This window comes from Trichosurus vulpecula, chromosome 4 (assembly GCF_011100635.1).
Source record: "Trichosurus vulpecula isolate mTriVul1 chromosome 4, mTriVul1.pri, whole genome shotgun sequence".
In the NCBI taxonomy this organism is placed as follows: domain Eukaryota; kingdom Metazoa; phylum Chordata; class Mammalia; order Diprotodontia; family Phalangeridae; genus Trichosurus; species Trichosurus vulpecula.
In genome coordinates this window covers 58470862-58486372 of record NC_050576.1, presented here as the reverse complement: position 1 = coordinate 58486372, position 15511 = coordinate 58470862, and the positions used below count along the sequence as shown (strand labels likewise).

The window sequence follows — 15511 nt, the reverse complement described above, 5'->3', positions numbered from 1 at the left end:
ATGCTGGGCACTGAAGGAAATATAAAAAGAATTCGGACATGGTTCCTTTCTTCAAGGAGCATGCCATATGATAGGGATAAGATAGGGATGCACATATATACAACTATAATGCATGATAGAATACGATTGATGAATAAAAGTCTATGGAGGTCAGTCACATCCAACTCTGTGTGCATGTGTGTATGTGTGTGTGTTCATGGGGAAAGGAAAGGCATTATGGAAGGTTTATGAAGTGTGCCATTCTGAGAAGCTTAAAAAAGGATGGGTGACTGGGCTGTTGCTCCTGCAAGCTGAAATTTCAAGGGCACAGTACTTGGTAGCATTCAGACAGAAACAACTGAACTTTGCTCCAAGTCAGGAACAAAAATTGGGAAAGGAAACTACCAGTGTTCATCCTTTTCTCACCTGGTCCCATTCTGCTCCCCTTCCCCCTTCTATCCATCCAAATTGGGAGAAACTTCACTCATAGGGTCTTGTGTCCTCAGGTCTTAAGCAACTCTGTAGATCGACTGAATTTATTTTTTAAAAAAGTTTTTTGAATAGGCTTTTCCTGTTCTTTGCCTTCAACACATTTTGTGGGTGCTTGACCCAGGCATCACAGTGGCTAGTTATGGCTCTGAACTTTGCATTATAACGTGGTAATCTTATCTAGTAGATTGTGAGCTCCATAAGGACCAGAACTATATTTTATTCAATCTTCAGGTCGCTTTCCCAGCATGTAAGCTAGCTTGCTAGACAAAGTGTTTAATACTTGCAGGAAGCAATGTCATCAAAATACCATGGCTTGCTCATTAGGTTTTTCTCATTAGGTCTAAGGGTACTATGGAAGAAAGCCCTGGAAAAGGAGGAAGAGGGGACCTCAGAGGAAGAGTGTAGTGTCTCTCTCTTTGATTTCCTTTTATTTTCATTTTTGTGTCTGGGTAGTACTTTAACTTTCAGGCTAAAACCCAGAAATAGTGCATAATTAAAGTGAGGCTTTGGATACAAATATTGCCACCAACCTCCCACACCCACTCCTGCATATTCACACCAGTAGTTTGCTTAACATTGACCATCTGACTTGAAAGTTTGTCCAAATATTGGTCAGAGTCATTCATTACCAGATGATTTGGCTGGAAAAAAGGGAGGGGGACCTAGAAGCTGAGGTGGAGGTGGCCTTATGTCTAAGAGAGAGGGAAGTTGACTGTATCATGTGATTTGACCAGCACTACGCATCTCTGTCTGCTACCAACTTTCCCCTATTGATTTACTGTTTCATTATCTTGTTTTATTTGTTACCACCACCAGGAGAGGAATTCTGTGGGGCAGGAAGTAGAGCACTTTTTCTGGGGGCAAGAAGGAGATGCTGCCAATGATTCTAACAAGGACACTAATGTCTCCTACTCTGAAACTGCTTCTGGACTAGTGGTGCTGTTATTCAGTCATTTTCAGTCATATCCAACTCTTCTCGACCCTATTGGGTGGGACAAAAATATTGGTGTGGTTTGCCATTTCCTTCTCTAGTTCACTTTAACAGATGAGGAAACTGAGGCAAACAGGGTTAAGTGACTTGTCAAGAGTAGCATAGCTAGTAAGTGTCTGAGGGCAGATTTGAACTCAGGAAGGTGAATCTTCTTGATTCCAGTCCTGACACTCTATCCATTGCGCTGCCTTTTAGACTGATTTGTTTTGCTGTGATGGTTGAGTTGTAGGTTTTGGAAGGAAAGAAAGCAAAATCAAAATTAAAAAAAAATCTGGGAAGTATGGTCATTTGATATTTGAATGGCTTCCCCTGTGTGTAGGTGCTTGTGTTCCACTGTGTTGTGGATGCTCCTGGGGAAGTCTTGCGTGTTGGGCTTTGCTGTAAATTGCTTGATGTCTTAGGCACAGAGTACACCAAGGTCCCAGCCAGTGATGACTCTCTACCACAAGGTCCATGACACCTCCATCCAATACAGTTTATGAGCACTTTCCCACTTTCTTGGGCAGGTGTGTGTGTGTGTGTGTGTGTGTGTGTGTGTGTGTGTGTGTGTGTGTATGCACCAGAGTTTCTGGGCTCCAGCTTGGAATTCTCACCAACATTGTCATATCTTTGAACTAGATAATAAAAAGGAGCATTAATTCTAAAAGGTCACTGAATGTATATTGTTTACCAGGGGGAGAAGGGAAGGGTTTCTTCTATCTCTTCTTTTTACATAGGTTATTTAAATTTTTTACATAAGTTATTTTTAAAATTAGCTATAGTAGAAGGCACAGGCAGCTAGGTAGATAGAGCACTGGGCTTGGAATCAGGAACACTTCATGGTTCAAATTCAACTTCAGACACTTGCTATAGCTGTGTGACTGTGGGCAAGTCACTTAACCCTGTTTGCCTCAGTTTTCTCATCTGTAAAATGAGCTTAAGAAGGAAATGGCAAAGCACTTCATTATCTTTGCCAAGAGAATCCCAAATGGGGTCATGAGGAGTCAGATATGACTGAAATGATACAACAACAACAGCATAGAGGGTATAGGATGTTAGACCTGAAGGGATAAGATGCAGAATAGGGAGTTTTGGTGATGTAGGTTAGGTGGTTAACAGTGCAGTGACAGGTGCTTCTGGTGCTCAGTTTCAGGGCCTCTCGGTAGAAACATGTGGCTTCGGATGGCCTGTAGTACCAATTCATCTTGGGGTAATTTCTCAGTGATGTAGTATGAACATGGCTCTCAGAAGAACTTTCTTTCTTTTCTTTTCTTTTTTTTGGCCAGGTGTTGTGAAAAACATTTTTCTTGGTCATTCAATTTTATTTTCAGTTCCAAATTCTTTCTCATCCTAAGACATCAAGCAATTTACAGCAAAGCCCAACACATAAGACTTCCCCAGGAACATCCACAACACAGTGGAGCACAAGCACCAATACACAGGGAAAGCCATTCAAATATCAAATAGCCAGTGCCCGTGGTCACACAGCTATTTCCCATTTCCCCACCCATTGAGAAGACAAGAAAAAGAAGCCCCATTACACATATATCATGTATATGTGTATGTGTGTGTGTGTGTGTGTATGAATGTGTATGTATGTGTGTAAATATATATATATATATATATATATATATATATATATATATATATATATATATATATATATATATATATATACTTTCATTTTAATTCTGAGTCCATCAGCTCTCTATCTGGAGGTGGATAGCATCATGAGTCCTTTGGAATTGCATGACAATTGATTACTATGTTAATTAAATTTGCTAAATCTTTCAGAGTTGATCATTTTTACAATATTGTTACCAATGTATAAATTGTTTCCCTAGTTATACTCACTTCACTTAGCTCCAGTTCAAATAAGTCTTCCCAGGTTTTTCTGAAACTATCCCCTTCATCATTTCTTACAAAACAATATTTCTTACAAAACATTCATATGTTCATCTGTTCATCCATTCCCTAGTTAATAGGTATCCAATTTTTTTGTGTACTTTTGTGTGTATCGATCCTTTTCCTCTTTCTTAGATCTCTTTGAGGAATGGACCTAGTGGTAGTATTGCTGGGTCAAAAGGTATGTGCACAGTTTAACAGCTTTTTGGATGTAGTTCCCATTTGCTTTCCAGAGTGGTCAGACTTAAAGCAACCTAACACTCCTCTCATCTATAAGACTTTCCCAGGCAGTACACTTTGTGCTGTGTCCTTAGTGGAGAGGAGCCCTAGCAGAACACAATAAAGAGCCAATTTCACATATACTGGCATTACCTTGCTGAAATATGCTCAGGAAGGTTGCATGGGAGGCAAACATGCCCCAAGTACTCCCTTGGTACAAAAGGTCACATGGTCTGTTCTCCCTCTCTGAAGTTTCATGGTAGCTGCACCTACCTGTTTTTAACAGTTTGGAGATAGAGAATAAGAAGGGATGGCCATCCTGAGAAAAGGGTGCACTGGGAGCAGCTCACTAACATTGTTCAAAAGGAACCAGGTTGAAGGGATCAAAGAATATGTTTTTTTGAAAATTTAAAACATTTTTATTTAAAGTTTTGAGTTCCAAATTCTGTCCTTCCCTCCTTCCCTTCCTCCCCTGCCCCTTCCCTGAGACAGTAAGCAATCAGATAGAGGTAGTACGCATGCAGTTATATAAAACATTTCTATATTGGTCATTTTGTACAAGAAGACTCAAATAAAAGGGAAAAAAGAAAGTGAAAAATAGCATGCTTCTGTCTGAAGAATAGGATTTTAAAGAAAAACTACCTATCTTAAATTTTGCCTATGACTGGATCTGTACTGAGAACTGGGTAGATTCCTAAATTTAGCCAATTGCCATCTGACTATTATATGTTCCAATGAGAAATTTGACTGATATCAGAGAGAAGATTGTCAATTTTGATTTTTATTAGTGCCTCTAATAAAAAGATTGTCAGGGAAGGGCATTATCTAATTATCAATTTTGAAACTATTTCACTAAAAGGAAGCTTTAGATTTATTTGTAGACTTATGGTAGAGAATTGAGAATTGGCTAGGTATTTTTTTGGTAGGGAGGGTTGGTTGGTTTAAACCAGAGATGTCGGGTGTGCGGTCAATGTTTAATGACAGTCTCTTCAAGAACAAAGTATTTCTGACATGCTACTAAGTTTGCTTTGCATTATTACTGTTTTCCCACCACTTTCCTTAGTTTAGACAATCAACAAAACTGTAAATCAAGTCCTGTTCTGTAGCATTTGCTAATTTCCAAAGTGTAAATGCTCACATGGAAAATTTAACAATGGCTTTTCTGGAGCTGGTATGTTATCTCCTGCATACCACTGGATTTAAGCAAAAAGTACCCTTCCAAACTTTTATTATCTATTTACAATCTCTTCCCCCAAAAGCCTACTCCACTGGCTCATCAGGAATTAAGTTGATCCTGGGTTCTGAAGGCTACACCAGTGGAAGATAAGATCTGGCATGTTCTACCAAGCTGGAAAGTCTTCAAGTATAGACCCTGAAATTGTCAAATGATGAGAGAGTCATCATCACAAGGCTGGCCATGCTACATTAAAGCCATCTCTTGAGAGATATAGTGGGATTATGTTTTGTGTACTTCAATTCTTAAAATGTTGAAGCATATGCACGGCTGGGTCATATTTTCCCAGAGAAATGGATTTCTTAAAAATAATTTTTTTTCACTTTCTCCCATAAGCAAAACCATATTTTGAAATACAATGAAAGGGTGAGCTGGGTTATGTTCATCCAAACTAATCTTTGTCTCTTAATTATTAGGAAAGAAAAAAATCAAGCTTGTTTTCAAAGCTACGTATTTCTTCCTGGGTTACTTATTCAGAAGACAGGAGAACAAATCCTCAAATTCCATTTAAAACAAACCTCTAGCCTCCTGCTTCTCTCAGAAGAGTGTGCATTTCTTACAATTTGTGCCTAATGATTTTCACATGGTTATTGTGATGGTGGCTCTCAATGAGAATCATCATAATAAATGTTGTCCTTTTAACTTTTCCAAAGCACTTCATGAATATGTTCACATTCTATCTTTGCAACAGCTCTTCAAGGTAGAGATCATTTCAGATGCTTTGGGAATATATGATGAAAACATCAAGAATAAAATCCTCCACTGGCCTTGCCACCCTCTCCCCCAGTTCCTTTCTTCTACCATCCACCAGGATGAGTGGGCTCACTTGACATAGCCTAGATATTATGTATATTATATCATATATCATATCATATCATATTATGTCATATTATCTTAATTATATTATATTATATTCAGAGAGGAGATCTATGATCTATTTGGAAAAAGCAAAGGAGGCAGGGAAGGATCATGGCACTTGTGGTTGTTTTCAGAATATACATTCCACTTTGCATCTGCTGCTCTGCCTGGTTTCAACTTTAAAAAAGTCAGGATAAGCTTATCACTTCTAAACTTAGTATCATGCTGCTACCTCAAGTTTTGATTGATACCACCTCCCCCAACCTTTTCTCCCCTCTGTTTGGAGGGCTGGAGGTCAGAATACTATCCTCCCAATGTCTTACTTTATAGAGGGCAGAAAATGGACTCCCAGCTCCTTCCACTTTGCATCTGCTGCTTTGCCTGATTTCAGCTCCACAGAATAAGAGACCCCCAGTGTCTCCCCTCCCCTGCTTTCCTCTCTCCCTTTGTGTGTTATCTCCCCCTTTACATGGTAAACTCTTTGCGAGCAGGAACTTTACAAAAAAATATCCCAGTGCTTAGCACAGTGCCTGGCATGTAGTAGGCACTTAATAAATGTTTATTGGATTGTATTTCAGAAGTTCCAAAACTTAGAAGAAAAGCTTTCAGACAATGTCAGTTGAAAATGGGTGGGGTAGGTGGAGAGGGCGTAGATGAATTTCTGGCAAAGATCTCACTGTTCTCCTCCTCACTGATGTTCCAAGAAACTCAAATATTTTGTTATCTGAGTAACAGTTGAGGTCAGGTTGACCTCTTTAAATATCATGGCTACCATGTCTTCTGACAAGGCTAAGGTAAGGTTCTTTCCAATCTGGAATTTGTTCTGAAGACTATCTAGTTTTTTTTTTCTTTCTTTATCCTCTACATTTTTGGCCAATGATCTCTTCTTTCTATACCACCTGAATTTTGACCTAGAGACCACTCTATTTTTAAAAATATCTTTTTTATATCATTCAAATTTCTGAATACATCCTCTGACCACCCTACCTAGCAAACTATTCCTTGTTACAAAGAATAATAAAGAAAGAACCAAAGAAGTTCAGCAAAACTGACCACTGTATCCACTGTTTCTCCTAGTTCAGGGTGTCCCCAAAGTCTTAGTGCCATTTTAATTGCTTTACAATTTTAAGTTTTAATAGCTTTAAACTGTACTGAGACTTTTGGGGTATTCTCTATGTGTAAGTGGTATTGGAATTAAAAGGGAGCCACTTGGAGTTTATTGAGTGGGGCAAAGAGGAGGGGAGCATGGTCACATTTAACTCTTTAGGAAAATCACTTTGGCATCTGGAAGATGGGTCAGAAAATGGATTGGAATGGAGAAAGGCTTGAAGCAGGGCTATCAGAAGGGTAGGATGATGGTCCAGATGAAAGGTGATTAGGGCTTGAACTGGGGCATTGGCTGTGTGAATGGAGGTAAGAGGACGTAACCAAGAGATTCTGTGAAGGTAAAAACCAGATTTGAGGGGCAGTTAGGTGGCTCAGTGAGTACAGAACCAGCCCTGGAGTCAGGAGGACCTGAGTTCAAATGTGGCCTCAGACACTTGATACACTTACTAGCTGTGTGACCTTGGGCAAGTCACTTAACCCCAATTGCCCTGCCTTCCCCCCCTCAAAAAACAGCAACAAAAAACAAACAAACAAAAAAAATTAAATTTGATAATGGATTGAATGTGTAAAGTTTAGAAGGGTTTGGGGAGGCATATTCTGTTTTAGACATGTTGAATTTGAGATGCATATGGGACATAGAGTTCAAGATGTCTAAAAGGTATTTGATGATGGAGCTCAGGAGAGAGATTAGAAGGAGTGAATTTATGCACCACAATTTGTTTACCCATTCCCCAATAAAATGAGCACCTCTTTTTTCTAGTTCTTTGCTACAATGAAAGTTATGTTATGAATATCTTGGTACATATAGAATATCTTTTTTTCAACCACTTTGGTTATATACCTAATGTTGATATATTGTTGTTGTTAAATTGTTTTTAGTCATGCCCGATCCTTTGTGACCCTGTTTGGGATTTTCTTGGCAAAGATATTGGAGTGGTTTGCCATTTCCTCTTTCAGCTCATTTTCCAGATGAGGAAATGAGGCAAATAGGATTGACTTGTTCAGGACCATGCTGCTAGTAAGTGTTCAAGGTCAGATTTGAACTCAGAAAGAAGATTCTTCCTGATTCCTAGTCCAGTGCTCTAGTCACCCTGCCATCTCTTTGTTCTTGAGTCATTTCGGTTGTGTCCTACTCTCTGTGCCTCCATTTAGGGTTTTCTCTGCTTGGAACTGTCTAACTACTCTAGAGTCTAGAGAAAGTAATAAAGAGAGCTCAGAGTAGTATAGTATGTTAAAGTTTGCAAAGCATTTTATATACTTTATCTCATTTGATCCTAATGATAATAATAATAGCTGACATTTATATAACACTTAGTATGTGCCAGACACTGTGCTAAGTGCTTTAAAATTATTATCACATTTGATTCTTATAACTCTGGAAGGTAGGTGTTATTATTATCTCCATTTTACAGATGAGGAAACTGAGGCAAATAGAAGGGAAGTGATGCCTAGGGTTACAGTCCTGTGAGGTAGGTGCCATTTTACAGATGAAGGACCTGGGACTCAGAGAGGTAAAACTATACCCAAGGTAACCCAGCTTGTAAGCCTCTGATGTAGAATTTGAACCCAGGTACTTCTGACACCAAGATCAGCATGCCAGGCACTAGGTAGACCATTTCCCCAAGGTGTGAGACTTCTCTAGATCCCTGTCTAGGAAGAATAATGGTCCTGAGACATCTGCTTCTAAATTAACTTCATGTACATGGATCATCCTTGGTCCTGATCAATCCAGAGCTTTGAGGATATATTTACAATAGGTTTAAATGCAGATGCTTGTAGTATGAAATGTACACAGGCCCAGCGAAGGGCAACCTAATAGATAAACATTCTATTGGAAGTTAGAAAACCTGGTGCTTTTGTTAGGGTGTGTGTGTGTGTGTGTGTGTGTGTGTGTGTGTGTGTGTGTGTTTCACCCTGAATCAGTATCTTGGAGTGGAAAAAAGCAATTGCCTTGAACTGAAGGGACTCAAGGCCTTGTCTGGCTCTGAGAAGTCTTGAGGACATCATTTAAACTCCGTAGACCCTATTTTTTCCCATCTGTGAAATGAGTGGTTAATCCTAGAGCATCTTTTGGTTCTCCACCATCTCTGTTCTTTTATGAATCCTGTGTAGATTATCTTCCCTGCTAGGGGTCTCACAAGCATACTTCTATGCCTCTGACTAAAGTGACTTGAAGCCTAAGTTTAATGCTGTGCAAAGTGATTCCCCCCGTGTTACTGAGGTCACTGGAAGGCAAGAGTATCTAAGGTGGCTTTACTTGTTATTTGCAAGTTTTTTCCCCCAAAGGAAGCATTGATCGAAGTTTCCAGTTTTCCAGGAAGCTAGAGGACAGAAGGAGAGCAGATCATACACTCTCCTTTCTATAGCTCCCATTTGGGGACAGCTTGCTTTCATTGTGCTCCTGGATAAACCCCAATCTTCTGCCTAGAAACCAATGACAAGGGTAGATTTTTTAAAAAGGAAACTGCCACAATAAAGAGCAGTTTCTCTAAATACATAGCTATCTTGAGTCCTGGCAGCCTTCTACCTGCAAACAGAGGAATTGTCATCACTTTAGAAGTCCAAGGTTACTATTCCAGACTCTTGAGATTACTGAGTTTTTTTCTCTGTCTTAAGAACGTCTTTTGCTCTTAGGGAAGAACAAAGCTCATGTAATAGTTGTATTTTGTTTGAAATAGAAGTAAGGACTGATTTCCTTCTTTTTTTTTAAAACCTCTTTATTAAATAAATTGAATTTAAACAAAACAGCAAAACCAATATTTCCAAAGAAGGAAGAAGCTTTTGAAAAAAAAGAAATACCCAGGTATAGCGTGGTACCTTTATCAGTAATGCTTATTAATTATTCATTACAACTCTAATCTTAATTAGTGACTTTATTTAGATGGTTTCTGACTTGGAGTGGTATTCTTTCCATCCTTGTCCATGGCTTTGAAACTTCAAGCGAGCTTTGGGGTATAAAACTACTGCTTCTTGGAGTGGCCAGGCTTCTCTGTGTTACAAATAAAAGATAATCTGTTTACTGTCCTCCGGCTGTCTAGAGCTAATTAATGAGATGTCCTCAGTTTTTCATTTTTGCACTCCTTATCAGCTAGTAGGAACTTTTCCTATAGCTTTCTTTCATATATGATAAAAGGAGAAAGAGAGAAAAGGACATGCTTTGTGTTGATAATGGTATATAACAACTGTCTATGTCTATCTATAGCTACACCTCTCTCTATCATATCAATCTATTTCTCTCTATCATCTGTTTACATTTGTACATCTATGTATCATATCTGTAATCTGTCTGTCCATCATCTGTCTCACACTATATTTCATGGGTTCTTAACCTTTCTTATGTCGTGGACACCTTTGGTAGTTCTATGAAACCTAATGGATCCGTTTTCAGATTGCTCTTTTTAAATGTGCATAAAATAAAAATGACTGGAATAACAAAGGATACCAATTATATTGAAATACAGGGAATGAACAAAGAAAATAAAGAACAAACTTTTGATATATATGTATGTGTGTGTATATATGTATGTATGTCATATATGTTTCTTTCAACTTCAGTATTGCCTTTGACTGTTATTTGCCTTGAGGGCAGTACTGGCTTAAAAATAATGCTTCCTCATTCCTGAATTAAAGGTGCAAAAAGATAGAAACATTTTCTCATCGATTTGTCCCCAAAATGTATGTTACTCTTCTCAATATACCATACATTTTGGGGACAAATCAATGACAATATATTTCTTTACAACTTTTGGTGCCATTAATTTAGGAGTGAGGATTCTTTTCAAGAGAGTACTGCCCTCAAGGAAAATAAAATCAGTTGAAGACAATACTGAAGTTAAAAGCTGCTTCATTTAATTTTGAGAGAGAAACTTAATATAGGCAGTGTGATATAGTGAAAAGAACATTGGATTTGGAGAGAAAAACCTAGATTCACGTCTCCATCCTCCCACATCCTTGCTATGTGACTAATAAGTAAATCACGATCTCTGTGCCTCCATTTTGTCATCTGTAGAAATGAGGAAAGGACTAGATAAGTCTTTCTTGAACATGGCAGGTGCTAAATTTATATGTGTTTAATGGACAAGTGATCAGATGAGGTATTTTTAAGCAGTCTTTTTCATTTGCTTTAGTAGGTAACATCTATACTTTTCCATGATCTCTTATTGTTAAGACTATTTGTTGAGACTGTTCTAGTCCTGTTTGATTCTCCCAGTCACACTTTACTTTTTCACAATATCTCATTGCTAACACTATGCTTTTACTTTCAGGTTCTCTCAGTCACCCTAACTCAACATCCATGAGCCCATCACCAGCCCTGACCACAGGAAAATCCACGGACAGCCACTCCAATTACGTTGAGGCCCCAGTCAGTGTTCCCAGGACACTTGCCTCCCCACTGAGTGCCGTCGGCTCTCCTTTGAATGCTCTGGGCTCCTCCTACCGTGTCATTACATCAGCCATAGGACCTCACTCCTTATCCCTGGCTACCTCTCCAGGTGTCAACATGGTTGGTCCAGCCAGTTCTCAGGTAGGTGTTCAGTTCTCTCTATGGATTTTCTCGCTGTTTATATGATTCCCACTAGTCTACTTTCACTATTGTGTCCTGCATAAGTCTGTTGCCCTGAGGATAGGAGCCGCCCCCAAATTGGAGAGACTATTCAGTTTAAAATGTTGTTGCTGAAAAAGAGCCCTGAAAAAACAAAACTCAGACCCAACGGGAGATGAGCCAGACTTGATCTCGCCTGAATATTCTTCTTTGTTCTTACTTCATTTCATTTCCAGCTTCCCAGTGCTGTTGGTGGATATAGCACCTTTTAGCTTCTCTTGGCCACTAGTGCCATTCCTAGAATAGCCTCCCCTAAATGTTTCCATATTTCCTCCTAACTTACTACAAAAAGAAGTTAACTTGACTAATATTTAAGATACTTTACAAGCATTTCAGAGAAAGAAGGTAAATTTAAAAAATTATACAGCACAGAATTGATATTTCAGGACATATAAATTTTCTAAGTTCTAATTTGGACAAACTAATTGACAAGAATATAACCAGTTCTCACTCTCATGTCTCTTGTAGTATCTTGACCTAGTCCTCATATATAATCCACTACCACTTTGCATAAACGTGGCAATTTACCTTTAATCCAACTCATCAAACCCCTGTTTTATCTTCTTATTCAAGGCTTTTCCCATCAAGTTTCAATATAACACTTATTTGAGCCTACTAAGTACCAAGCTTTGTGGTTAAGTGCTAGGGATGTAAGGGAAGGAATTGTTCCTTGCCCTCAAGGATCTTATAGCCTAGTGTAATTGATGAGAAAAAAATACAGCATTTAACTTTTCAGCTAAATTTTCCAGGGATAGGATTGAATTGTTGTTACCTCATAAGTTTGAGAGTTTCTTCCAACGATGAAAATCACAACCGATCCACATTTGACCATCCTGTGGGACCCTTGTCCATGTTCTTCCAAAGGTTTGCCCCAAGGAGGGTCCACCAAACCTGCAGGAGGCCTTCCTCAATTGCTCCCAACATCAAAATGAGAGCAGTGGTACATCCTGGCTATCCATTCATCTTACCTCTTGCCATGTGACTAGCTCATTTTCTCTTCGGTCACATGATTTTCTGATGATATCTCTTCCTATATTGAGAGATTCCAGTATCTTCCCTTTTTATTACAGCCTTACCAAGCAAATATAACCACTTGCTTCTTTGACACCTGTTAACCACAGCCTTGTGGTATCAGGACCAAAGCCCTTGAGGAATGATGAAAGATGGGGTCCAGGGTCACACTGGCCTTGACTTAGCTCTTTGTGAACAGCTAATTAGTCCACAAGGACCAAGCAACGCAAGAAGGTTCATCAACTAGACCGATGCCCTTGGGCAAGATGTGAAATCCTCACTTAATGGTTAGAGATTCCAGAGTTGAGGTGTGCAACATGGATCTCTAAGTGTCTTACAGAAAAGCAGCTCCATCTGATTTTATTGAAAGCCACATTATACTCACACGTCCTTGTCATATTTTGTATCAGTTAGGCTTTGAGTGTCAAGCTTCCAGCTTTCATTATTTCCCGACTGTTTCAAGGCTTCCCTACTTTTTCCATTTTCCTCGATAGGCAAATACCTAGTGGTAATGCTCACAGGTTTACAATACCATATCCATAGTAATATATAGTAATGTTCATGTAAAATAATATCTCTCACATATACATGTGTGTATATCTTTATATAATATAGTACACATATACATACATGTGTATGTATAGGTGTGTGTATGTTGGTGAGGAAATTGGGGTTAAGTGACTTGCCCAGGGTCACACAGCTAGTAAGTATCGAGTGTCTGAAGTCACATTTGAATTCAGGTCCTCCTGACGCCAGGGCCAGTGCTCTAAACATTATATAAATTTAATTATTGTTTGCAAAGTCTTTCTTGTAGGTCCAGAATTTTAGCTCAGACCAATGTGTGCAACATAAGTTTGAATTTTCTCCTAGGAAACCATTCAAGCACCAAGAAAGGTGACTGAAGATAAGCCGTGTTAATTAATCTTTATGATAATTTTCTTGTTGTTGGTTGCTACATGGTTTGAAAGGTAGAAAAGTCTGGGAATATAGGACTTCCTAGAGCAAAAATTTTAAATTCATGCCTATTACCACTGCTGTCCCATTTGCTATATTTCTGTCCCATGTCATCATTACATTTTCATACTCTATAAGGAACCCTCAGAAATGAACAATGTTGCCAAGGTGTCAAAGGACATAGATGGCTCCATTATCATTCATGTGTGTCACTTTTTTGAAGAAATTATTCCTGCATTGTATGAGAGGCAGAATGGTCTCATGAAAAAGAAATAGTCTCTCCCTACTCCAGCCCATTCTCCACGCACCTGCCAAAGTAATTTTCTTAAAGCTCAAGTATGACCAGGTTACTTCTCTACTGAAAAAACTGCAATGGCTCCCATTAATTCAAGGGTAAAATCTGAACTCTTCTGATAAGCAAGTAAAACTCCTTAAAATCAGCCTGCCATTCATATATTCTACAGTCTAGGCAACTGGTTTTCTTGCACAACATTTTATCTCCCATCTCCTCCTTGGTTGTCCCCAGTGCCTGGAATGTGCATCCTTCTCAACTCTCCCTCAGAGAATCTCTTTTTCCTTTCAAAATTTTGATCAATTGCTAACTTCTCCAAAATATCTTTCCTAATTCCCTTCATGCTACTTGACCAACTAACATTTATTAAGTACCTACTGTGTGCCAGGCACTGGGCTAAGTGCTGAGGATGCAGAGGACAGCAAAAGATTGTCCTTGCTCTCAAGGAGCTCACAGTCTAATGGAGTAGACGACATTCAAACAACCACATACAATTAATACATATAAAGATAAATTGGGGGTAGTTTCAGAGGGAAGCCACTAAGATTAAGGAGGATTGGGAAAAGCTTCTTATGGAAAGTGAGGCTTTAGGTGAGACTTGAAGGAAACCAAGGAAGCTAAGGCATGGAGATGAGGAGGAAGATGCTAGTGCCTTCCCTTTTACCCATCCTCCCAACAAAGTCCTGTGCTTATTTTGTAAATACATATATATATATATACACATGCAAACACATAAGTTTATAAATGCATGGACACACATATATTTGTGTATACACACAAACACAAATATGCACATATGTATCACATTCACATATGTGTGCATATATACATATATGGACCCAATGTATCTATGGTGTATGTACACGTGTGTACATACACATTTGTGCATATACATATGTACACACATACATGGACATAATAATGTAGGTCCTAGACCTGTGATTTCATTGATAAACTCCCAGTTCCTTGTACCAATGTAGGCTGGCATCTTATAGACCGAAAAAGTTTCCCTAAAATTTTGGAAGGTTAAGTGACTTCCCTAGGGTCACACAACTACCATGTGTCAGAGATGGGACATGCCCACACCAATGTGGTCATCCAAGTATCAAAGTAACCAGTCATATTAACGTGATGCTTTAAGGTTACAAAATACTTTCATATATGTGACCATAACCCAGGGACATGGGTAGGAAGATTATCATCCCATTTTACAGATGAGGAAACTGAGGTACAGAGGGATGAAATAATTTACCCAGGGTCACTCAGCTAGTAAGTGCGGGAGCTGTCCCTCTAAACCAGGACTCTCTGCCTTCTGGTCCAGGCTTATTTCACTGTACAGTCTTGGTTCAGCCTTGGACTCTGCACGTATTTTTCTGGGATTCTTTGAGATAAAAAGGGGGCTGCAGGAATAGAGTTTGATGAGGATTTATTGACAGCCCAGAGCTGTCCCTGAAGCACATGGTTCTCTTACAGGCTTTGGGGGCTGGGGGAAGCCTGCTTGAGGCCTTTCCCTGAGCACTTAGGCTGTACCCCAAAGCAGCCGGCGTGACTGCTGAGGCAGATCTGAGCTGTTGTGACGAGCCCACAGCTCCAAAGAGCAGGCTTCAGTTGGGCTTCCTCTAATGGAACCAGACAGCCAGGTGCTAGGGGACTTAGAAACCAGGCAGCTAATGGATTTGGGCTCAAGTGATTGTCTCAAAGCTCATTCATCATTGCTCTTAACACATAGAAACCTCACTGCAAACACTGGAGGGTACAGCACTGCCCCTCCCCCTGTGTCAAATCCCCAGTCTAGGCAGTTTTAGGCAAGTGCAGACAGAGGAGAGGGGCTTTTTTGCTTCAAAAAGCTGGAAACCTTCAAAACGCAGCCTGGGCCTTTAAGAATGC

General features: G+C 39.3%; 1 protein-coding gene across 4 annotated transcripts in view; it reads left to right on the top strand.

Moving 5' to 3' along the window:
• The window catches only part of RXRG (retinoid X receptor gamma), a 160214-nt gene that overhangs the window by 97004 nt on the left and 47699 nt on the right, over window positions 1-15511 (top strand). For all 4 annotated transcript variants that reach the window (XM_036753896.1, XM_036753897.1, XM_036753894.1 and 1 more), the window contains exon 2: window positions 11030-11289. In XM_036753896.1, coding sequence (XP_036609791.1) covers window positions 11030-11289 — 260 coding nt within the window. The remainder of the gene's footprint in view (window positions 1-11029; window positions 11290-15511) is intronic.